Source organism: Oryx dammah, unplaced genomic scaffold, assembly GCF_014754425.2.
Source record: "Oryx dammah isolate SB20612 unplaced genomic scaffold, SCBI_Odam_1.1 HiC_scaffold_2, whole genome shotgun sequence".
NCBI classification, from domain to species: domain Eukaryota; kingdom Metazoa; phylum Chordata; class Mammalia; order Artiodactyla; family Bovidae; genus Oryx; species Oryx dammah.
Window position 1 is genome coordinate 45,777,998 of NW_024070186.1, and position 26,121 is coordinate 45,804,118.

General features: G+C 40.3%; 1 protein-coding gene across 2 annotated transcripts in view; it reads left to right on the forward strand.

Moving 5' to 3' along the window:
• The window catches only part of KCNAB1 (potassium voltage-gated channel subfamily A member regulatory beta subunit 1), a 452,075-nt gene that overhangs the window by 146,917 nt on the left and 279,037 nt on the right, over positions 1–26,121 (forward strand). The window contains exon 1 of one of the 2 annotated variants that reach the window (XM_040247438.1): positions 20,051–21,032. The exons of the other annotated variant lie outside the window; for it this stretch is intronic. Within the exon in view, the coding sequence (XP_040103372.1) occupies positions 20,812–21,032 (221 nt within the window). The 5' untranslated portion in view covers positions 20,051–20,811. Of the gene's footprint in view, positions 1–20,050; positions 21,033–26,121 lie in introns of those variants that run through there. 2 annotated transcript variants of the gene reach the window in all.

The window sequence follows — 26,121 nt, forward strand, 5'->3', positions numbered from 1 at the left end:
AGGATGCTATTATCAAAAGAAAAGAAGAGGGATGTTATACTTGCTAAAACTAAAAACTGAGGTAATCAAAGCTGTTTTCAGTTTCTTACTGCCTGAACTAACCCGTGGAACACAGCTACCATTCTGAAAAGTAGATCCTCCTTTTTTCTCTATCTCGTGCTGACAACTGGTCTTGTGGCCACAACTGAAGTGCTTGCAGTGACATCAAGCCTACCAGATCTCCAGGTGGGCAGCCTGATGTGCTGTTGAACAACCCACATTATCAGACGTTTACCCTGTGCCCCAGCCTGCCAGTTGCCACTTCTCCTTGGTCCTGTTTCTGCCCTACATAACAACATTACCCAATGTCCTTCCTCCTCCACATGACAGCCTTTTGAATTCAGAAGACAGTTTAACAATTAAGAATGATTACAGGGATATTAAAATCAAGCAATCGTTTGCTGGAAGGAGTGTATTTTCTCATTTACCTACAAGTAACATTAAATAACTCACTCCTACTGAATTAAAAAAAAAAAAAAAAAGCCCCAAGCCAAAAACATTAGGAATCCAAATATCTTCTCTCCCCTTCCCCCACATGAAAGCTTTGCTAACAAACAACCATATTGCTCTAAATAATGTGCTGTGCTCTTGAGTGAGTGATGGTGGGCCTGAATAATGGTGTTAGCCATGGAATGGCAAATCCCCCTCTGGATATGGAACACAATAGCCGTTTATACAGACAATCCAATCTGACTAGCAAGGAAATGGAATGACTCTGCTTCCAATTGGTTTTTGTTTAATGATACCTCACTTCAAAATGTCACTTAAAGAGTTCCAAATGGCTTAATTGATCTGTAAATGAATCTAAAACACCTGGGGTATAAACCAAAGAACACTCTTGGGATCTAGAGATTCAGTGTGCTTGTTGCCTAAGCAAACCATGGCAGAGCCTCCTGCAGCTAGGGGGTTTGCCTGAGGCTCAGAGTGGGAAGCTTTCAGTGACAAGAAGCTAGTGCCCCAGCCGTTACTGCTGGGCACCTTGTCTGTCTGCTCAGACTCCACTTTAGAAGACCTGAGTGATGCTCAAGATAGGCAAGGAGACTTCCTAATCTGATAAAGTAAGGTCCCTTTAAACCCAGAAGAGTCGGCCACTGTGGTACCTGAAATGTTCTTTTCCTGGCAGGACAGCCTACAAGGCTCAAGGCTCAAGGTAACAGCCAACTGGGAACCTTTCATATCCTGCAAAATGTCCATCCATGGTCAGAAAGAGGAGGGTTTTTTTTTGTTTTTTGTTTTTTTTTTTACTGACTGCCCTCTGCTTGTTCTAAAGCCCCTCATTCTGCTAAGGGCAGAAGAAGTCTGTAAAGTTAAGGCAATCCATACACTTTCTATTTAAATAAAAGCTTTGGTTAAACATTTAGCTAGTTCAGAGTTCCAGTACCCCATCAGAGCTGGTCTTGATGCCATTCTCCAGGTTCTGGCTGCTCTCTTCTGAGTTGTCACTTGCTCACCTGATGCCTGTGTATTCCAGAGTTCTCTCTCTGTCTTGTATCTTTGCAAACCTTGTGCTGCCTCAGTTTCCAGTTCTGTGCTCTGTGATCTTCTATGTGCCTCAGAGGCCCTGATGATCCTCGACTGCCTTGTTGGCATCAACAATATGGGTGACTGTGAAGCTGCCTCTGGCGCTACCCACCCCCATTGCTGCTCTTCCATTCCTGCTGCTGCTGCTAAGTTGCTTCAGTCGTGTCCGACTCTGTGCAACCCCATAGACGGCAGCCCACCAGGCTCCCCTGTCCCTGGGATTCTCCAGGCAAGAACACTGGAGCGGGTTGCCATTTCCTTTTCCAATGCGTGAAAGTGAAAAGTGAAAGTGAAGTCCCTCGGTCGTGCCCAACTCTTAGTGACCCCATGCCAAACCCAGAGTCATCCTCAGTAAGGAACTTTGAGATGCCATGGATTCTCCCTCAACTTTAGTGGGGCTTCTAATGTCTCAGCCCTATGATGCAGGAAGCACAGGAGCAACAGTTAAACTTACTGTACTTTCTGATCCTGTTGGAAACTTCTCAGAGACTTCCCAGAACCCTGGTAGTTTATGATAAATTCTATGTGATGACTTCCAATTTTTCTCCAGTTTTCTAATATAGAAAGGGAAGTCTGGGGCTTTAAAAAAGACATTTTCTCTCTCAACAAAGTCTTGCTTTGTTTTTTGTTAAAAAATAATCCAGCTTAATTGATATGTAATTTCTATACCATAAAATTCACCCAAATAAGTTATTTTATCCAATAATTTCAGTGAATGTATAAAATTCATAATCAAATTTCAGCTTTGGAATATTCCTATAATCTGAAAAAAAATTTTGGTGCCTCAGTCAGTTCAGTTCAGTTCAGTTCATGTCAGTCATGTCCAACTCTTTGCAATCCCATGGACTATAGCGTGCCAGGCCTCCCTGTCCATCACCAACTCCAGGAGTTTACCCATTGAATCGGTGATGCCATCCTCTGTCATCCCCTTCTTCTCCTGCCCCTAATCCCTCCCAGCATCAGGGCCAGCTGACTCAAATGAGTCAGCTCTTCACATCAGGTGGCCAAAGTATTGGAGGTTCAGCTTCAACATCAGTCCTCCTAGTGAACACTCAGGACTGATTTCCTTTAGGATGGACTGGGTGGATCTCCTTGCAGTCCAAGGGACTCTCAAGAGTCTTCTCCAACACCACAGTTCAAAAGCATCAATTCTTTGGCGCTCAGCTTTCTTCACAGTCCAACTCTTACATCCATACATGACTACTGGAAAAACCATAGTTTTAACTAGATGGACCTTTGTTGGCAAAGTAATGTCTCTGCTTTTTAATATGCTGTCTAGGTTGGTCATAACTTTCCTTCCAAGGGGTAAGCGTCTTATGCCTATTTGTAGTTAATTCCTGTTTCTGCTCCCAGTCCCAGGCAACCACTGATCTGTTTTGTCTGTAAACGTGACTTTCTAGGCCTATCATAAAAATAAGATTTTATAATATGTAGACTTTTTGTCTAGCTTCTCTCACTTAGCTTAGTGTTTTTGAGGATGATTCAGATTGTTGCATGTATCAGTAGTCTGTTCTTTTAACTGCTGATTAGAATTAAATTAGGGCTTCCCTGGTGGCTCAATTGGTAACGAATCTGCCTGCGATACAGGAGACCCAGGTTGAATCCCTGGGTTAGGAAGATCCCCTGGAAAAGGGAATGGCAACTCACTTCAGTATTCTTGCCTGGAGAATTCCATGGACAGAGAAGCCTGGCAGGCTACTGTCCATGGGGTCTCAAAGAGTTGAACACGACTGAGTGTTCACTTCACTTCACTTCAGAATTACATTAAAATGACACATTTTGTTTATCCACTTACTGTTTGATGGATATTTGCATAATTTTCTAGTTTTAATTATGAATAGTGCTGTTATGAACATTCATGTACACATCTTTATACGGCCATGTTTTCATACCTGGAAGTAGAATTCCTTCGTTATATGGTAAATTTGTGCTTAACTTTTTTGGAGACTACCAAACTGTTTTCCATAGCGGCTGTACTATTTGACATTCTCACTAGAGCATTCCAGTTTGTCCACATAATCGCTAACTCTTGGTATTATATGGCTTAAAAAATATAGCCATTTTAGTTGTCGTGTAGGAGTATGTTGAGTTGTGTGTGTGTGTGTGCATTTCCTTAGTTACTAATGAGATTGACTTCTTTTCATGTGCTTGTTAGCCATTCATATGCCTACTGTATTTCATTTGGTACCATGTTCGTTAAAATCTTTCACCCATTTTAAAAGATTGGGTTGTAAATCTTTTTAATTAGTTATTTGTGTTATTTTTCTAGATACAAATCCTTTACAAATATTTGATTTGCAAAATTTTAAACCAATCTATGGCTTGTCTTTACATTACTTAATGATATGTTCTTAAGTAAAATGATTCTTAATTTTAGGAAGTCCTATTTATATTTTTTCCTTTTTATGCTTTTGGCATCATATCCTTGTCAAACCCAAGTTCACAGAGATTTCTCCTGTTTCCTTACAGATAATTTAGTTTTACCTCTCAAATTTAGGTCTATGATCCATTTACAGTTGAGTTTTGTATAGGATGTGAAGAAAGTGTCTGAGTTCTTTTTTGTTTTTTGCATGTGAATATTCAATCGTACTAGCACCATTCTTTGAAAAGACTATACTTTCCCAATTGAATTGTATGGACACAATTGCTAAAAACCAACTGGCCATAAATGTAAAAACTTATTTGTGAACTCTGAGTTCTTTTCCATTAATCTATATGCATATCCTTCACCAACACCACTCTCTTGATTACTATAGCTTTATAGTAAGTTTTGAAATCAGAGAGTGTAAGTCCTCTGGTTCTTCTTACTCAGAATATTTTGCCTATTTAAGAGTTCTGCATTTCCACATAAATTTTAGAATAAGCTTGTCATTTTTTATAAAAAAATGTGTTGAGCTTGATAGGGATTGTATTGAATTTCAGTTTGGGGAGAGTTGCCATGTTGACAACTTGTCCTTAATATTGACTATTTCAATGTGTGAACATGAACATTAAATGTTTAATTGTTAAATGTTTAATTTCTCAGCAATATTTGTAGTATTCAGTATATGACTTGAATTTATTTTGCTAAATTTATTTCTAAGTTTTTTATTCTCTTTGATCTGGCAAATAAATTTGTTTTCTTAAATTGTTCATTGCAAGTATGTAGATATATAATAGATTCTGGTATATTGATCTTACATTCTGTGACCTCATTAAATTCATTTTGTTCTTCTAGTGCTTACTTTGTTTTTTGCCTTCCTTTCTGTTAAATAAATGTTTCAATTCCTTTGTTGATTTTTAAAAATGATTTTTTAAGTTATTTCTTACTGATTGCTATAATGATTACAATATGTACTTTAACTTTTCACAATCTACTCCAGAGTAAAATGAAGTTCCTTCTGTTAAAACATAGAAATTTTGCTTCAGTAGAGATTCGTGTTCCATTCATTCCCCACCTTTTGTACTGTTACATATATATTATACTACTAAATGTATAAAGTATCTAGTACTTTATATACATTTATAGTTTATAATCACAACAAAGTGGTATTAAAATTATTGATTTATACAATATTATATATTTTAATATTATGTCCAAATTCCTTTCATTCCCTGTAAATAAATTATAGCTTAATATTTTCAGAATATTTCCATTTTAGAGACTGGTCTACTTTGACCTCAGTAACCATTCTGCTGAGTCAGTCTCCTGAGTATCTGTCTTAAATTGTCCAGTTTCCACAGCTTCATTTTTAATGAGAAGTGCTCAGTCCTTATGGATTTAATGTCATTCCTGGATTGTTGGTCTCATTCTGAGTCATATCACTGAAAGTCTCTTTTCTTATAACTGACTCTGGAATTCAAGTTCCAGTTAAATTTGAGATTCCCTAGTCCTGGATCATATAATGCTATATGACTACTAGATTCTAACATCCCTGCTAACATGATAGTTCAAATTTTTACCCAAAAGAGAGATGAACAATAAACCTTGGGGTTACTCTTGATCAGGAATATGGTAATAATGATATCAACAAGCCAACCATTTCTTAGGGTTTTATCAGTCTTCTCGGTGACTCAGATGGTAAAGAGTCTGCCTGCAATGTGGGAGACCCAGATTCGATCCCTGGGTTGGGAAGATCCCCTGGAGAAGGGAATGGCAACCCACTCCAGTATTCTTGTCTGGAGAGTCCCATAGATGCAGGAGCCTGGTGGGTCCCAACCATCAGGTCGCAAAGAGTCCGACATGACTGAGTGACTAACATGCTCACTGCTAGTTCCTTCGTAGCTTGTATGCCTCACAGCTTCCTTCTCACTGGTTTCATTCCCCTCTGACTTGTGTTATTGCTGCTTCTACTGTTATTTTGCTTCTACCTCCCAAGTAGTCCATGTACCATTATTTCACTCCTGCCCCTTTCTCAGGCCAGTTCCTCTTCCAGAGAGGCCCTCTGTTTAGTGGGCCATTCCATTCTCAACATGAATGTGATGACTGATGACCTTTTCATATGGATTCTTTATGTGTGATCTCTATGCCTAAGCTGGTCCTGTTCTTCCTGGGCAAAGAACTTCTGTGTGGGGCCTGGGCAGACCAACTTTCCTTCTCTGACCCAGGAAAACTTTCTTGTTTCTCTCTTCTCACCTTATTATATAAACCACTCTCAGATAAGAGCTGCTCAAACCCATATTCTGAATGGGTTTATATCGCCATACAGTCTTGGACTGTTTTGTTGTATTTTCAGTTTTGCCCTCTTGTCAGATTGGAAAGCAAGTCCACTGCCTTCTTCTCTCCCCATCTTTTTCCTATCTTCCTCCCATTTAACCCATGCCTTTCCCAAGCTGACCACAGTCAGTTTACTTGGAAGCCCCCAAAAGATTTGTCCATGTCCTAATCCCTGAGACCTATGAATATGACCTTATTTGGAAAAAAAAGAATTTTTATAGATGTAATGAAGTTAAAGATCTTGGAGTGAGATCACCCTGTATTACCTAGATGGACCCTAGACTCAGTGCCAAGTGTCCTTATGAAAGACAGAAGAGGAAAAGACACAGACACACGGAGAAGGCCATTTGAAGGTGGATTCAGACACTGGAGGGATATAGTCACAAGGGATGCTGGAAGATGCAAAGACTGAATTGTCTCCTAGAGTGTAGCCCTGCTGACACCTTGATTTCAGACTTCTGGCTTCCAGAATTGTAAGAGAATAAATATTTTTTGTCTTAAGCCACAAGTTTATAATAATTTTTGATGACAGTCCTAGGAAACTAACGTAGTAACCTTTTCCCAAACCTGACCAACCACCTCCCTATGGATTCAGTCAACAGATTGTACTCAAGCTTTGTGTCTCTCTTCCAAGTCGATCTCTACATTTGATTTTTAGCTACATTTTTTTCCCCTTTCTCTGTCCCCTCATTTTGACTAATTTGTCAATATTTCTAACATCTCCACAGAAATACCATGTTACATTCCTCCCCTATTTCATTTCATCACAATGGAAGTATGTAGAAAAATAAGTTAAATGTTTGGAGAAGGGTGAATACAGAATCCTGGGGACAAACCACAGTTATTAAAGATGTCTTAGGAGTTTCAACATAGTGGTTTGATTTCTAGATAGCAGATTTCCACCTGGCTCTGGCTCTGTTTCAGGGGTTGGTATAAGTCCATCTATGCAGTCAGGGGAAATTAGTAAAGCACGTCTCTGCATAGCTGTATGATACGATGATTGAGACATGTCTTTTTCTCCTAAGGAACTCAGCTTGCCTTAATTTGATTAACTGTGGACTTGCATCAGTCATGTCTGACTCTTTGCAACCCCATGGACTATACATTCCATGGAATTCTCCAGGCCAGAATACTGGAGTGGGTAGCCTTTCCCTTCTCCAGGTGATCTTCCCAACCCAGGGATTGAACCCAGGTCTCCCACATTGCAGACGGCTTCTTTACCAGCTGAGCCACAAGGGACACCCATATTTTTTGCATTGGTTCCCTTCCTTTTAGTAGAGCCCAGTTCCCGGGAGGGTCAGCCAGGCATAGTTGGGAAAATTTGTAGTCAGTCTTAACCAAAAGTCCCTGTAATAGTCCATGTTTAACTATTGCTGTCCTTAGTGGATCAGAGCACTTCTTGCCTGCCTCCCTAGCAGGAATCCATATCAGGTCTACAGAGAAACAAACAGTCAGCAAAGCTTAATGGTCACATCCAAGATAATCTGCTCCCAGAAACTTGTGTGTTAAAAATTAAGCTGACTTGGCTTAGTGACATTTATCCCACAGTACTGTGCTTAAGTCACTCAGTCGTGTCTGACTCTTTGTGACCCCATGGACTGTGGCCCGTCAGCTCCACAGTCCATGGGGATTCTCCAGGCAAGAAAACTGGAGTGGGCTGCCATTTCCTTCTCCAATCCCACAGTACTGGGTGCTGTGAAATAAAATATTAAAAAGTTATTGGTCTTTCCTTCCTGATAAGTATGCCTACAGGCTCCTCATGCTTCAAGCATCATTTCTTTTCTCTGGGTACCACATTTTTTATCCATAATACAAAAGTAATATGTACTCATAGCAGAAAATAATATACTATTAAAATAAAGAAAATAAAAATCACCCATAGTTCCACCACCCATTATCATTATACCTAACCTATTATCAGCAGGCAACTACTATAATATTTGGGTATATCAAATATATCCAATATAAGAAATACATTTGAGCATATATTTTTATTTCTCTGCAGAGATAGATAATTTTTGCTTCTGTCAAAATAGGCTCATACTGTGCATATAATTTTGTGAATTGTTTTTTTCATCTCACGCTGCATTGTGAACATTTTCCCATCTATTAGAACAAACAGTGGGAAGTATCATTCTTCCATCAGCAAGTTTTACCTTATGGCTGGCTGATTCAGTGGTCTCCTACTGGTCTTCCTGTACTGAATCTTTTACAACTCCAGGCCATCCTATTGGTTTCCAGATGGGTCTTCCAAAAATACTCTTTACACCCTGGATCAGGATCCCTTATAAACTTTCTACCTTTAACCTCTCCCAACTGCCCTGAATATGGAGTATTCACCCAGACTTTTATTCCAGGCTTTTCTCAACAGACTCCAACTGATTTATGAACATTTGTTTTACATAATTTCTTCTGTAAATCTCTTTTTCAACAAGATTCTATCTAACATTCAGTTCAGTTCAGTCGCTCAGTCGTGTCTGACTCTTTGCGACTCCATGAATCGCAGCACGCCAGGCCTCCCTGTCCATCACCAACTCCCAGAGTTCACTCAGATTCACATCCATTGAGTCAGTGATGCCATCCAGCCATCTCATCCTCTGTCATCCCATTCTCCTCCTGCCCCCAATCCCTCCCAGCATCAGAGTCTTTTCCAATGAGTCAACTCTTCACATGAGGTGGCCAAAGTACTGGAGTTTCAGCTTTAGCATCATTCCTTCCAAAGAAATCCCAGGGCTGATCTCCTTCAGAATGAACTGGTTGGATCTCCTTGCAGTCCAAGGGACTCTCAAGAGTTTTCTCCAACACCACAGTTCAAAAGCATCAGTTCTTCGGTGCTCAGCCTTCTTCACAGTCCAACTCTCACATCCATACATGACCACAGGAAAAACCATAGCCTTGACTAGACGGACCTTAGTCGGCAAAGTAATATCTCTGCTTTTGAATATGCTATCTAGGTTGGTCATAACTTTTCTTCCAAGGAGTAAGCATCTTTTAATTTCATGCCTGCAGTCACCATCTGCAGTGATTTTGGAGCCCCCAAAAATAAAGTCTGACACTGTTTCCACTGTTTCCCCATCTACTTCCCATGAAGTGATGGGACCGGATGCCATGATCTTCATTTCTGAGCTTTAAGCCAACTTTTTCACTCTCCTCTTTCACTTTCATCAAGAGGCTTTTTAGTTCCTCTTCACTTTCTGCCGTAAGGGTGGTATCATCTGCATATCTGAGGTTATTAATATTTCTCCCGGCAATCTTGATTCCAGCTTGTGTTTCTTCCAGTCCAGCATTTCTCATGATGTACTCTGCATAGAAGTTAAATAAGCAGGGTGATAATATACAGCCTTGACGTACTCCTTTTCCTATTTGGAACCAGTCTGTTGTTCCGTATCCAGTTCTAACTGTTGCTTCCTGACATGCATACAGATTTCTCAAGAGGCAGGTCAGGTGGTCTGGTATTCTCATCTCAGAATTTTCCACAGTTTATTGTGATCCACACAGTCAAAGGCCTTGGCATAGTCAATAAAGCAGAAATAGATGTTTTTCTGGAACTCTCTGGCTTTTTCCGTGATCCAGCGGATATTGGCAATTTGATCTCTGGTTCCTCTGCATTTTCTAAAACCAGCTTGAATATCAGGAAGTTCACGGTTCACGTATTGCTGAAGCCTGGCTTGGAGAATTTTGAGCATTACTTTACTAACATGTGAGATGAGTGCAATTGTGCAGTAGTTTGAGCATTCTTTGGCATTGCCTTTCTTTGGGATTGGAATGAAAACTGACTTTTCCAGTCCTGTGGCCACTGCTGAGTTTTCCAAATTTGCTGGCATATTGAGTGCAGCACTTTGACAGCATCATTTTCAGGATTTGAAATAGCTCAACTGGAATTCCATCACCTCCACTAGCTTTGTTCGTAGTGATGCTTTCTAAGGCCAACTTGACTTCACATTCCAGGATGTCTGGCTCTAGATGAGTGATCACACCATCGTGATTATCTGGGTCATGAAGATCTTTTTTGTACAGTTCTTCTGTGTATTCTTGCCACCTCTTCTTAATATCTTCTGCTTCTGTTAGGTCCATACCATTTCTGTCCTTTATTGAGCCCATCTTTGCATGAAATGTTCCCTTGGTATCTCTAATTTTCTTGAAGAGATCTCTAGTCTTTCTCATTCTTTTCTTTTCCTCTATTTCTTTGCATTGATCGCTGAAGAAGGCTTTCGTATCTCTTCTTGCTATTCTTTGGAACTCTGCATTCAGATGCTTATATCTTTCCTTTTCTCCTTTGCTTTTCACTTCTCTTCTTTTCACAGCTCTTTGTAAGGCTGTGGAAGATAGAGTGCCTGATGAACTAATGAATGAGGTTCGTGACATTGTACAGGAGACAGGGATCAAGACCATCCCCATGGAAAAGAAATCTAACATTATTGCTTGTTATTTCCTGATAAGCTTCTCCACATCCTCATCTTTGCTAAGGCTACTTCCTCTCTCCCCTACTCTCCTTCCTTTCCTGGGAGCTTCTCTGTACTTAATGTACACCATGATTTTTCTAACTACTGCAACTCCCAATGATCTTTCCCTCTTTCTCTAGAGTGTGTTATGACTATACCACTTGTCCTCACGTATAGTAGAGAGTAATTATCACTGAATGTCTGCACATGCCCCAGCCAGGAAGATGAGCCCTGAGGGGAAGGGCTGAGTCCTCTGCCTCTTTGCTTCATAGAACTTGTCAACTAAACAATGGAAAATGTATGTTGATATGGTGGTCAATGCATAGTGATGACAAATAAGCAACTTAAGGGTAGATAATGTCCAAAAATGGGGGGAAAAAACCCACAAATGAACAACAAATGCCAGGAGATAGTATTAAATAAGTGATACATATACTTGACTAGACTGAGTGCAGAAGAATTGATGCTTTTGAACTGTGGTGTTGGAGAAGACTCTTGAGAGTCCCTTGGACTGCAAGGAGATCCAACCAGTCCATTCTGAAGGAGATCAGCCCTGGGATTTCTTAGGAAGGAATGATGCTAAAGCTGAAACTCCAGTACTTTGGCCACCTCATGCAAAGAGGTGACTCATTGGAAAAGACTGATGCTGGGAGGAATTGGGGGCAGGAGGAGAAGGGGATGACAGAGGATGAGATGGCTGGATGGCATCACTGACTCGATGGATGTGAATCTGAGTGAACTCTGGGAGTTGGTGATGGACAGAGAGGCCTGGCGTGCTGCGATTCATGGGGTTGCAAAGAGTTGGACACAAGTGAGCAACTGAACTGAACTGAACTGAACTGAACTGATACATACCTTGAACAGTATTTAACTTTATACAACAAAGACAGCAACATCAGTAACAACCACCACAAACTATGCATGGAAAAGAAAAAACCCAATAACCAAGAAGATAATGACAAAGTAAAACTGGAAGTCTGGACAAATGCATGACATTTTTTCCCCTTCTTGTCTCCATGTCTCCCTGTTTCCTCTTAGTTGAATTTGTGATAAGCTTATAATAGATAAAATAGCTTAAATTTTAAATTTCATTTTGCTAACAAGAGTAATGCATGTAAATTATTTAAACTTCAGACAGTACAGCCCTGTTGACGCATAACGTGAGAACTTGATGTTTATTTAGTCCAAAATGAGTTTCATTTAAATGAGAGGAAAGCTTGAAGTGTCTCCTACAAGAACTTCCTGTGATCTGCCACAGGGAAAGATTTAAATTAGAAAGAATCCCGTAGGATCTTAGATCTGCTCTTTTACAACATCTTCCCTTTGAAAATGAACTGACTAAAGAAGTGAGGGAATACATCTTTTTATAAAAATGTATTAGATACTATGCTGTAGAGTGACTTGTGTAATAATGGCTTTTCTCACACTAAGAAGACCAACAAATTTGAACTGAAGCAAGGGAATTTTTACCCATTACATATTTTTGGAAGGACCTTTAGGTTGGTTATTTTTTCAGCCCCATTGGGCATGGGTGATTTATATGGTAAGCCCTTTTGGAGTTTGACTCATTTCTCAGTTTTGCAAGAGTGATGATGAATGCTTATGTAAATCCACGTATAGAGTACTTAGTTGAGAAATCAATTAACTTTTAATAAAGGCTAGCTTTTTTTCTTTCTTTCTTCTGGAATGAGATAATGGGTGTAGAAGGCTTTGGCACAATACCTGGCACATAGTGGGTGCTCAAAAATTTTTCTCTCCCTTCCTTCTACAGTATTTTAGATTTAAGTTGCCATGAAGTAGAAGTTTATAATACACTATCTTAGAAATCACCAATTCTTTGAAGCACATAGTTTTCTTTTGCTGAAATAGTGATTTGGTCTCTAGTTGTTCCTGGCTATGTGTTAGCTCAGTTGGTGAAGAATCTGCCTACAACGCAGGAGACCCCAGTTTGATTCTTGGGTCAGGAAGATATGCTGGAGAAGGGATAGGCTACCCACTCCAGTATTCTTGACCTTCCCTTGTGGCTCAGCTGGTAAAGAATCCACCTGCAATGTGGGTGACTGGGGTTTGGGGTTTGATCCCTGGGTTGAGAAGATCCCCTGGAGAAAGGAAAGGCTACCCAACTCCAGTATTCTGGCCTGGAGGATTCACTGGACTGTATAGTCCGTGTGATCGCAAAGAGTCGGACATGACTGAGCGACTTTCATGTGACCATCACGATGTGGTTGTCCATACCTATAAATGTGTGCTGCAACTTTCACAGTAGATGTCAACAGCTCAGAATAAACTCCCAGAGACTATAGTTGAGAACGTTGTTTTTTCTTTTTTAAGTTCCTGCATTACCAACACAAAGGATGACTGTATGGAGAGATGTGGATGTTGATGACTCTGAGTTAAGCATCCACAAGCATCAAACTCTGAATGTGAACACATTTTGGGGATACTTTAAATAGTTTATTCCCTTTACATTTTCTTTTATAGGTATGTATGTACAAGAATGAAATTTTGGGCAGAAAAGTCTAAGTGTAAAAAGACTCTTTTGATAAAATTAAAATGGAAAATCTAAGGGATGAAAAAGCATTGTGTTATAATTAATTGGCCACAATTTCCATTTTAGTGGTGTAAAAAGTAATGATGTATCTTGTGGTTAATGGTATCTTAAATTGGATGAAGTATAATAATTCTAATTATCGTTGAAAACAAATTCTCTCTGTGTTAAGCTCTTTAGGAAAATCTTTTATATAAAGACATGGCAAATATTTCCGGCCAGTTTGTTGTATTATAAGGCAATGGGAGAAATTATACTAATGGTTATAATTTGGGAAGAATTAATGACATTTGTTAAAAAAATATAAACAGACCTCTGTCCCTATTTCCTCCCAGATCTATATCCATGTTCCAGAAAAGCGTATAAAAAATTACTTTCCATGAAGAAGGCTGAGCAAAATAATCTGAATTGTGAATTTCTTCCACATCTTCTTTCTATAGCACTATGGCACCTTGCCTCGAATGTATAAAGTGATAAATATTAAAGATATTGCTGATACATCTGTTGTGTCAGAAGTTTCAGGTTAAGGAGATATTTATCAATGGCTGAAGGTATAGTTTGTGTTCACTGAAAACCTTAACTATCCTTTAATTATATTTGGTTTTGAACTTGTGGCTGGGGGTATGAGAATGCTTATATTGAGCCTGTCCTTGGGGTTCCTGGTAGGGGTTCTCTGTTGAACTTTTCTTCCAGGGAAGCAGAAGGGTAGACATCTGGAAGTTTCTTCTATTTAGCATAGCCTTGAGTGTTTTCAGTTTGTCCTTTCAATTTTACTTTATTATTCTAAAACCTGTGCCTATGCAAATGTGGGCCTGTGCTAATTTTCATGGCTGGTTCAACTTGTCAGAATGTAATAATTTGTTCTTCAAACCCACGTGTTAAGTATTTCTGATAAATAGGAAACTTGCACCCCAACAATTCCTCTTTTAATCACAAATAATAGGCACATAAAGTGGCTTGCCATCTGTACATTTGCATGTTTAAGATTCTTCAAATATTAGCAGATTCTTTTCTGTTTTGAATGAATCCAGTTTTGCCTGGCTGCATACTTAAATGTTTCCTGGCTCCTGTGGGCTGTGGTATCCAGTGGAATATAAAGCATAAGTTCTAAGCAGACTGAGCACAAGGCATTTGGCTCTGACTTTATCTGTGGGATATCGAATCAATCAAAAATTTGCCAGGTAATTGGGAAAAAGTTTTTTGCTTGCATAGTAAGAATAATGTATTATGAAGTATTTGAAAAGGTTGATTAAACAGTATACTCAAAAGCTACCAGGCATGGCTGAGTTAACTGTTCTGAAATTTTTAGACTTTCAATATTGAGTTTCTTTCCCTCACTCATAATAAGGCTATGACTTCCTTCAAATTATAGTCATAAAATGGCACTATTTAAATCCTTTCTCACAGGAAGTCCTTGCAGTGCGGAATAGTACGCCCAGTGATTAAGAGCCAAGTCTCTGGAGGCAGGTACCCTGAGGTAAATCCCAGATCTCAGTTTTTGGCTTGTGTCACCTTGGGCAAGTTGTTTAACTTCTCTGTGTCTTCCATTTTGTCACCTGTAGACTGGAGTTGATGACATGGCATCTCCCTTTGGGATTATGTGAGGATTAAGTAAACTAATATATGTGAAGTGTTCCTAAGAGTTCCTGGGACATAGGAAGTGCTGTGTGAGTGTCACTGATATTGGTGATTGCTGAGGTCTCTGGGTAAGCTTGTTTGTGAGGAGATTAATGTCTTTCCAATAACCTTGCTATTAATAAATTGAGATGGATACTGAGATATCAAATGTCTGCTGTGGTTCAAGCACTGTTTCATGCCATTCCCACAACCATTCAAAGAGGCATGTTCGGGCACCTAGTTTTCTATAAGGATAGAGACACGGGGAGGTTAAAAGTCCCACTCAGTGACATATGAGAAGGAAGGGGCACAGCAGAGCTGGGATTCACACCCAGCTCCAACTGACCCCATATCCTAGAGTCCTTCCATGTTACCAGAAAGACTCTATGCATGAGCTTGAGAAGATAGGATGCAAGTTAAGCAGCCTGTGGTCTCTTCCCAACTAGTTCTTTCACCATGACCCAGTGACCCTTTGACATAAACAGTATAGAATCCCAAATATCAGGCAATGAATACAGACCAGCTAAGACCCAGGCAAAATTGCAGAATAAGTGATAATTTAACTCTATGTAATTTTGCAACCTTCACATCTCTCTGTAAAAGAACTTCATGGAATCTTATAGCACAAGAAAGGGTCTTGGAAGTAGATACGTGTCCCTCTTCTCTTTCAGGTGAAAGAACAGAGGCATAGAAAGTGATAAAGACATCCAAAGTCACAGGCAAAGTGACAGAGCTGGGTTTGCAACCAAGGCTAGGCCTGCCAGCGCAGGCTTCTCTTCATTGCCTCATGACACTTCTGAGGTTATTGATTACAGATGCCCAGAATAAAGCAAAGTCTTAATAGGGTGAGTTCACCAAATAAGGAGATCATTAAGAACAAGTACTAAAAGTGTCTTGAAGACCACTACCTCTTTGTATCAAGAGGCACCATGCAGAGGCTTCTTGACTTGGTGGAAAGGAATAAATGGATTGTATTTGGAGCTCTTCCTTGGAGTTCATTTGTATATTTGCTTAGAATTGTGGAGTGGCATGATAATGATATCCATCATGGTCTTTTAGTGACTTTTAGGAGCATTTCTTCTGAGAATTCCAATAGTTTCTCTTGACCAGTAATATAAAAATTGAAATAAAAACAATATTAACAGCTGTATTCGTTTGTTCAGTTCAGTTCAGTTCAGTTGCTCAGTCGTGTCTGACTCTTATTAGGACTGCTATAACAAAATACCATAGATTGGGTGACTGAAACAACAGGAATCTTTTTTTTTTTTTTTCACAATTCTAGAGGCTAGAAGTCCAAGATCAAAGTATCAGCAGGGCAGATTTCTGAGGCCTCTCTATTTGACTTGCAGGTGGATTGTTTCTCTCTGTGTCTTCACATGATCTTCTCTCTGTGTGTGTCTTGATCTCCTTTTCTTATAAGAACACCAGTCAGATTGGATTAGAGCCCACCCCCATGACCTCATTTTACCTCAGTTGCTTCTCTAAAGAACCAATCTCTAATGTAGTCACATTCTGAGGCACTTATTTGGGGTTAGGGCTTTAACATATGAGTTTGGGTAGGGGGACCCAATTCGACTCATAGCAATAGATACACAGATAGGTACATATATATCTGCTGCTAAGTCGCTTCAGTCGCGTCCGTCTCGGTGTGACCCCATAGACGGCAGCCCACCAGGCTTCCCTGTCCCTGGGATTCTCCAGGCAAGAACCCTGGAGTGGGTTGCCATTTCCTTCTCCAATGCAGGAAAGTGAAAAGTGAAAGTGAAGTCGCTCAGTCGTGTCCGACTCTTAGCGACCCCATGGACTGCAGCCCACCAGGCTCCTCCATGCATGGGTTTCCAGGCAAGAGTACTGGAGTGGGGTGCCATTGCCTTCTCCAACATATATATCTACATCACCATTTGTGTGTCTTGTTTGAACCTGAAATAATAATAGTGAGAATCCTGTGATCTGATTGTGTGACATGGAAAGGTACACATTTGAAATCTAATTTTCCCAGCTTAATTAGCATGTGACCCATTAGCATAGACTTATGAGGAAAGAGCATTCTCCCAGCAACCATTATCTAATTTCCGGGCCTCTGAGACCAACTGCTCCACTAATGCTGGGAAGGGTGAGCACAGTTAGGGGTATGTCACCAGGCTGCTGGCCGGCTGCCAGAAAGCCCCTGTAGCATTAGATCTGGAAAGGCTCACTGCAGGCAACCAGAAAGAGGCTTGCACTGCGAGCATTCCTCTGGCCTTGGTCCTTTGATTCTCTTTGAGGCAGGTACTAAAGGCGAACAGGTGTCCACACACAAGAGGTGCAGACATGAATGTGGGGCAGTTATTGGTGCCTTTCAAGTGAGCAGGCTGTGTAAAACTAGAATATGCAGGGCTTTCTCTTTCTCTCTCTCTCTCTTTTTTTTAAGGATTCAAGTTTATAGAAGATTTTGGCATGTTTCCCATACCCTTCTCTTGCTCCTTTCTTCCCTTCTTTCTCACTTAGCTTCCTTATCATCTTTTCTCGATTATTAATATTTATGGAGCAAAGGCCTGCTCTGAAGAAGGCGCCTTGCTTTGTCCTCTGGGGGATAAATAAGTGACTCATAAGCGCTCTCTCTGCCTTGCATGTTTTATTCTGATAACCTAGTCCCTGTTCTGGTTTTGGTTATGCTTTCAGGCATTGCTCTGCTAGTTCTTGGCAAACCTGAAAGCCACTCAGTTAACAGTGTCCAGACCTCACACACCCTAAAACACCATCCCTCCTCCCTAAGAACTGGCAGCTCTCTTACCTCAGTCCTGAGCTGCCTTCCCATACCTTTTCCCCCTCAGCCAGTGCCCATCTGGAGCCACTGGCTCCTGACCCCTCAGGCCCTGTGGTGATCACCATGTTCCTCTGTTTTGCTTCCCAGGCTGCTTTATTCTGCCTCTCCCTCCTTTTCTGAGCTGTTCTTTCTGATTCCTCCTACTACTTCCTCTTCTCACTTTGACTCTTTTCCTGATTCACATTGATTATCCCCGATGAGCCAGCTTACTGTGAAAAAAAATAAAAGTTTTAATGATCTACTTCCTCTCTGCTCACTGTCATTTATTCCAGGGAACAAAATTTTGCTTCAGGAACTACTTCCCTGCAAGCTGAGGGTAAAAAGAAGGCAGCCTAGGTTCATTTGTCCCTTTCCACAACACTTACCTCTTTGTTAAGTCACTTCCCAACCACTAAATGGTAGGCGATGTATTTATTTTGTTAAATAAGGAGGGGGAAGAGCATGGAGGGTAGAGGATGAGATTCCACATTGTCATTTAAACCTTATATGCAGGTTATAAAATGTTATGATTTGATTCATTATGATTCATCTCTAGAATGAAATTCAAAATAGGTATGTATTTTCTGCTTGAAAATTTCATTCATACAACTTAATTTGGGGAGAAGTAGTCAGAATTGCTATATATATATATGTCACATTGACACAGCCAGAGTGTATCTTCTCCTCACCCCAGCCAGTGTCTGGGAAGACAGACTTACTCCTCTCCAGCTAATCAAATTCATGTCCTAGGCAAAGTTCTGTAGTCTGTGAGGGCTGCCTGGGCTTCTGGAGGTCTAGCCTGCATCTAGGCTATCTTTGTATCCCAGCAACAAGCAATCAGGTGCATAATAGGGATTTATCACAAATGTACAGGGTAAATCAAAATGAAAAACTTTCTCTAGCCTCCCATAATCACTCTCCTGCTTAACTCTAGTGTACTTGCTGTCCGTACCACTCTTTCAAACATTGTTAATTAATCTCTTTAAGGGTGATTGCTTTATTATTCCCATCCAGGTTGCCAGTTCCTTGAGAAGGATAGTGCTTCATTTTTTTTCTCCACATTTCTTTCCAATACCTAATATAGAGATGGTGCTTACAAATAGCATTGATTTAAACACTTCCTTTTTTCTTGACAGCACTTTCTGTTGGGAACCACCTTTAGAGAGCTGATTTTGCAGAAGGCTGTTTTAATTTTAAAACTTTAAAAATTTTAATTTATGGCATTGAAACATGTATAATATCATGTAAGAATCGAATTGCCAGTCTATGTCTGATGCAGGATACGGCACGCTTGGGGCTGGTACACGCGGATGACCCAGAGAGATGTTGTGGGGAGTGGGGTGGGAGGGGAGTTCATGTTTGGGAACGCATGTACACCCGTGGTGGATTCATGTCAATGTATGGCAAAACCAATACAGAATTGTAAAGTAAAATTAAAAAATAAAATAAAATAAAAAAATTTTATTTATTTTTGGCTGCACTGGGTCTTTGTTGCAGTACACGGGCTTCTCATTGCAAGTCTTCTTGTTGCAGACACAGGCTTTAGACCACTCGGACTTTAGGTGTTACACAGCACGCGGGCTCATTAGTTCTGGTGCAAGGACTTTTTGCTCCCCTGCATGTGGGATCTTCCAGAATCAGAGATCTAACCCTTGTCCCCTGCATTGTCAGGCAGGTTCTTAACCATTGGAACACCAAGGAAGCCCCACAGTTTTATTGTAAGCATATCTATCTGAAAAAAGCTCTGACTGCCATGCATTTCAAACAAAGAGATAAATTATTAGCCCCCTGCTGCTTGGTTTGGTTCAATCACATTTATTGAGGAGTTGCTTTGAATCTGATACTGAACCAGGCAATGTTTCTGCCTCATAGGAACATTCAGAGAAGACAGGAGGTACCTTGCTGCCTACCCTTGACCTGGGGATAATGCTTGTCCTCACCAGCTGGTCATAGATAACCAGCAGGCAGTGAACTCTGGATGATGACTTGGACCTTCTGCTTAGCTAGTGCAGCCCCTTCTGGGTGGTACCAAATTGCTGTCTCCTCTCCCATCCTTCACCCTCCTTTGTGAGCCAGAATAGATTTTGCAGCAAGTTAGGTTACTTGACAAAAGTCTGCACTGTCTTTTCAGTAAACTTCAAACTAATTTGCTTAAGAAGTAAGTAACATGCAAATGTGAAATAACCCTGGTAAGGCTAATAACAGGGATTTCAAGCTGTGTTGTAACAAACCAGTCACCGAGTATTCACGTGTTAATTCACTGGCATATTCTCTGGCAGAAGCACCCCCATCCTTCCTTCCCCCATTCCAACTGTTGTGCTGCAGCAGAATTTGGTCTGAGTCTGGGCAGAGTCCCTCTTGAAAAGCAGCCCTCCAGCTTCTATTACAGCAAGAGTCTGGCGAAAGTGATTCTTGCCTTCCCCTCGCACACAAAGGCAAGGAGCTCTTTAAAGGAACCTTCCTGCTCCTCCATGCAGCCGCAAACCGTGTGGGTACGGATTCAATGACCCAGGCTTTTGCCTGAAAATGAGTGGGGAGGGGTCTTGAGGAGCTCCCAGGACCTCCCGGAGTGGGCCAGGGAGGGAGCTGACCTCCTGAGTGGATGGAGAGCACCGGTCCCTGGGGAGCGGCTTGCCATTAGCTGCTTCTTGGGATGCTCCACGCGCCAGCAGAGCATCCTGCCTGTGGTCCAGAGGGTGCTAGCGGCGCATCTTGCGGTATGCCTGCGTGGATTTGAGCCATCGCCCAGAGGCGAGCCCGCATTCAGACACGGCGTACGGGCTTCTGGCAGGGCTGCGTGCAGTCAGCACGAATGCTTAGCTCCAGGCGTCTGCCCAAGCCTCCCGACTACATGGATTTGGCTGTTTAATCAAGCGAGATTACTGCCTGGGAAGATTTGCGAGCCTGATCCGCGCTCCAGCTGCTGTGACAACTTAAGGGCTGGCTGTTTACTTCTGTTGGTGTCTGGGACTCTGTCCTGCACCGCAGCCACTCCTGCCACTTTCCCGACTCAAGTCAGCCGCGAGGACTCCTCTGCCGGCATTCCGAGGAAGAGGGAGCAAGGAGGGGTTAAAAGACGAGCAGACCCTCCCAACTGCTCGATCTCTCCTGACTGCCTGTGTCCTGGGATTCTGAGAGGGACCGCGCGGTGCCCGGGGAAGCAATGCAAGTCTCCATAGCCTGCACCGAGCATAATTTGAAGAGTCGGAATGGTGAGGACAGACTTCTGAGCAAGCAGAGCTCCACCGCCCCCAATGTGGTGAACGCAGCCCGGGCCAAATTCCGCACGGTTGCTATCATCGCTCGCAGCCTAGGGACCTTCACCCCTCAGCATCACATCTCTCTCAAAGAGTCCACTGCAAAGCAGACTGGCATGAAATATAGGTATGGACGTACTGATAAGATTCCCTCTGCCCCGGGTTCTGTGTTCTATTACAGGTGTAGTGGAGACAATTCAGCGGTTTTGAAAAGTGACTTACTTATTGGTGGGCTGCTTAATTTAGAATTTTCAGGTGTCTTTAAAATAGGAAAGGTGTCTTTCCTTAGGAAAGTGGAAAACCCAAGGTGGTTGTGTGGTGTTGTATTATGTATAGGATTTAAAAACTGTGGCCCATTTTGTATATTCTAAAGTGTTATGAACACCTTAGGAGCTGTATGAATTTTCGTCTTCAGAGAATAACACAGCAGTTGAAAACTGGTATTGAGATTACAGTAGCTTTTCAAGAGCAAATGTGCCTGTCCTATTTTATGGTACAGACTGTAGTTTCTGTGATTATACTATTAAAAATAGTTTTCCGTCTAGTACTGTATTCTTATCTTTTGAAAGCTCATGGTGACAAATGCTGGGCAGTCTTTTAAGGAAGTTCTGTTACAGGGAAGAAACACCTATACTGGTAACTTAGTTTGAACATTGACTTACTTAAACCTAAATTATTCTTGAAATACAGTGCAGACCTTATGAAATATAGAGAAAAAGTCAATTGTTGTAATATTACTGATTTCTTCATAAATTTTTAAGCTCCCATTCCCTCTATGCTGCTTTCCAGAGCTGGAAATCTTCCTGGTAATAGTTGATGCTCTCTTTAATAGGGAATGACTAAAATTTGAAAAGTAGAAATTTTCATTATTCAAGTCTGTTGAATGCATTATTTCAATACAATTCTCCTCATTGTATTTGTTTTGTGCCGAATCTTTCTGACTTTATTTCTTTAAAACTCCTGTGCTTTTTGTCTCTGAAAGTCTTTGCAAATGTAGAGAAGAGCTTATGATGCGTTTTCCAAAGGCTTTGGTGATTCTAGTTTGTAGACACAACTTTGTCCATTATTTATATTTAACTTTCCCTCATCTTTGTTAGGAACCAGGTTTTAGGATGAAAGGAACTTAAGGCAATTAAAATAATGCCCGTGAACACTTAAGACTAGGTTTTCCTTGTGGGGATTCTGAAATAAGCATTCAAACCAATTTCTATAAAAGTTGTCCTTGAAAAAAGTTTCTTTGCAGAGTTAACAGGGAATCTCATTGAAAAAACAGCAAGCCCTGTTGTTTTGGTATATTTTTGAGTCATTAAGAAATAAAGCCTTGAATTTGATGGGGTAGACTGACTAAAAATTTATAACTAAAGCGCTTTGCCTCAACTGCAGTACAGTGCAAGCAACCTAACTCCAGGCAACTCCTTGAAGTATCACTGGTGTGAGGACCTCTGCTTTTCTTGATATTTCCAGGGTGGAGAATGGGGCCGCATGACAGGTTGATAACTAGGACTGCAGTCTTGAGTGCACTGGCATTTTCTATTGCTGCTTCTGTGGCACACACCCAGCCTGTGCCCCATGGCCACAATGCTGCTCCGTGTGCACTTCAGCTGCTCTGATGGAAATGGAGAGGGGTTGCTGTCTTCTTGGGCAGGGCCCCTGGGAACGGGACACTCAGGGTTAAAGCAAACTGCAGAGGTAATTTGAACTGTGGCCTTCAGCAGCACCTTGAGCTCTCTTTTTGTAAGCCAGAAGGGATAAAGAGTAACACCCTTCATTTCTTGTGGCAGAGTTTCATAGTTGCTTGTGAATTAGTGTATTGGAAGAGTTTCATCTTACGAAAGCAGGAGACTTCCATTATGGTTTTTCTGGTAATATAGCTCAGCTCAGTTTGAATGATAATACACACCAAAAGCTCAGTGTATAAGATTCACTTGGGCATCTTTCATTACTAGCAACTAAGGACAGCTCTTTCCTGACAAAAAGCTAGCCATCTGCAGTCTTCAGGGTAACTTGAAGTATTTGTTGTTTATGGTGACTGGACATTACCTGGTTTCCACTCCCCCTCTTATTCTGAATTATTCCATCTATGACAAGCAGGTGGCTTTGTGTGTGTGTGAGTGTGACTTAACTCCTTTGTCTTTTAAATTCTACTTAGAGTGACCTTTTAGGGAAGAGAGCAGGAGATTATGCCAAATGTACACTAAGACTTTCTTGGGGTTGGAGAAAGAAAGAGGAGAAAGAAAGAAGAGAAAGACAGAAGTGGGAGGAAAAGAGACTATAATATACTTTATAAAAATGATAGAAATAGTTTATTAGTTATATTTTTTGACATTGATGTCACTAAAATATATTGTGCATGCAAAAACTGTTTATTACTAATAATGTAGCAAAAAATTAAAAAAATAATGCCATAGACTTGGGGAGGTAATTGGCTTGGGTAAACAATCAAGGAGAATCCCTGAAGGAACTAGAATGGAAAATCAGTGGCTAATTGTGTTTGTAATAACATTCTCATCCTTGAAAATGATTTCCATTGGCATAACTTAACTGGGATCCATGAATCCTATGGAAAGTAAAAATATTGTCTTTCTGTGTATATTTTTGAGGAGAGGGTTCATAGCATTGGTCAGAATTTTAGAGTGTCTACCACTCAGTAATTGTAAAAAAAAAATGATATGGAATGAAGAGATATCCATTTAATCAACAAATATTTACTGAGCACCTGTTCTGTGGAAAGAACGCTATTAGAAATGGGTACACAAATGTATAGAAACCACATAAGGTTTGGGGTTTGCATTCTTAGGAAAACAGACCATGAATAAGCAAACTCACAAACAGATAATAATTTTCTACTATAAGATGTTTTTATGAAGGCCGTATTTGGGGGGTTCATAGTCAGACCTCAACCAACCTATTTGTCCATTTTGAGGTTACTGTCTCTGTTATGGTTACATCTTGGGGCACAAGTCATTGTGCCCATATCTGCCATCTATTTGCCATCCCAGGGACTTCTTTCAGCTTCCAACCTTGCAGTAGGGGGCTACCTGGCCATTGAGGACCTACTTACAACCCTAAGTAGAATGCTTTCTACTCATTTAATACCTTATGACTTTAAAGGCAAAACTCACTGTTTATAATTTCCATCCTGACATTGCCAACCTGACATTAATCAGGAACTCATGAACTTGGGATTTTAGAAAGAATCAATATACACTTGCATGAAGCATCTGAATTTTGCAAGAATACTCAAAGCCACTTTTACCGTCACATCAGCATTGTGCAAGAATCTTGCATAAAATTAACTATTGTTTCAAGGCTGATGGTGAGGAAAAAAAATCCACCAGAGCAATCTGCTATTCAAATGTCACTGTAAGTTCAAGAGAACAAAATTCCATCTAACATTTATCTTGGGAACTATCTTGTGTGTAGATAATACAGGACTATTGTGTTTCTTATAGTTTTTATACTTGTGCCTTATTAATACATGAGAGGTCCTTTATCTTAGTTTTGCATATATTTTTAATATTAGAGTTCATCACACTGTTAGAGTTTGATATATACTGTGCAGGTATACATGATAGATGATAGATGTTTACATGATATATATATTTGTGATGGGTAACACATAGAGGTAGATACATACATGAACCTTTTATCCTAAGAAAGGCAAATCACTCAGAACAGAAAATAAGCCAGCTGTTTTTGGTTGCTTTTGTTTGATTGATTGGTTGGGGTTTTTTTTTTAAGATTTTTTTTTTTTTTAAGAATGATCCAGCTACTAGTGATGAACGTGATCTCAGAGCTTTTGTTATTCATATTTGAGCACATTTGTGCTGATAAGCTACTCCTCTATTCCAAAAATTTTACTTTAGTTCCAGAACAAGTTGAATGTCAATGAACCCAATTTCATGAAAAAAGTATTATTTGTAACATATACATTTATATCAATATAACTTTGTGTTATATAGTTGCATAAAACAGGCTTTGAAATTCTTAAGAGAATTATTTACAAGAAGGAAATTGCCTGAGCAATAATCTTTAATTCCGCTATAAAACTTCTCCTTTTTTGGAGTCAATCCACTTTACATTTTTTTTGTCATTATTAAATTTTTTAATTCAAATAATTATAGATCACAGAAATTCACAAAAAAATACAGGGAATTTTTATGTAACTAAATGATTTTTCTCCACTGAGAACATCTTGTATAACTATAGCACTGCATCAAAACTAGTAGATTGACATTACTGCAATCCACAGAATTTGTTCAGATTTTACTGGTTATCATGTATTCATGTGTTGTGTATTTCTATGTCTGTGCAATTAACCACACGTAGATGTTTATGGAACTGCCACCACAATGAAGCATTAGAATTGCTTCATCACCACAAGGCTCCCTCATACTACCCTTTTACAGTCACATCCATGTCCTTTTCGCAGTCCCTAATCCTTAGCACCCACTAGTCGCTGATCCTCTATAATTTGTTCTTTCAAAAACATTATATAAATGGGATCATACAGTTTGTAATATTTTGGCATTGGCTTTTTCCATTCTGCATAACTCTTTTGAGACTCATCCAGATTGTGTGTATCAATAGTTCATTCCTTCTTCTGACTGAGTAGTAGCTCATGGTAAGGATGTTTCATGATTTTTTTAACCATTCATTCAGTGAAGGATAATTGGGTTGTTGTCATCGTTAGATAACTTCAGATTAGAGAATTATTCCCAAGTTTCTTCATTGCCATTCTGTAGCTCAGGGGATAAAATCCCAGCTACCTAGCATGGTACCTGAGATCCTGGCATTCAGCATGCTTTACAATCACTACTCTGTTCTTATCTCTGACAACTTGTTTTTATCAGAAGTACCTACTTGAGAGAGAATTCCTTATAGTACCCTGGACCTTCTTGGTTTTTTATGCCTCTGTGTCATTTTCCATGCTGGTCCTTCTACCCTGGAATTCTCCTACCTCCTTTGAACAGTTAGGCAAGCTACTATGCATCCTCTTAAGACCCAACTCTAGCCTAACCTTTTTTGTGAAACCTTTCCTGGCTTCACCCCATACAGCATTAAGTATTTGTTCTTTAGTGCGTCCACTGCATCTGATTCTTATTTCTGTTACGGAAATTATTGATCATGTAGTGGAGAAGGAAATGGCAACCCACTCCAGTGTTCTTGCCTGGAGAATCCCAGGGACAGGGGAGCCTGGTGGGCTCCCGTCTATG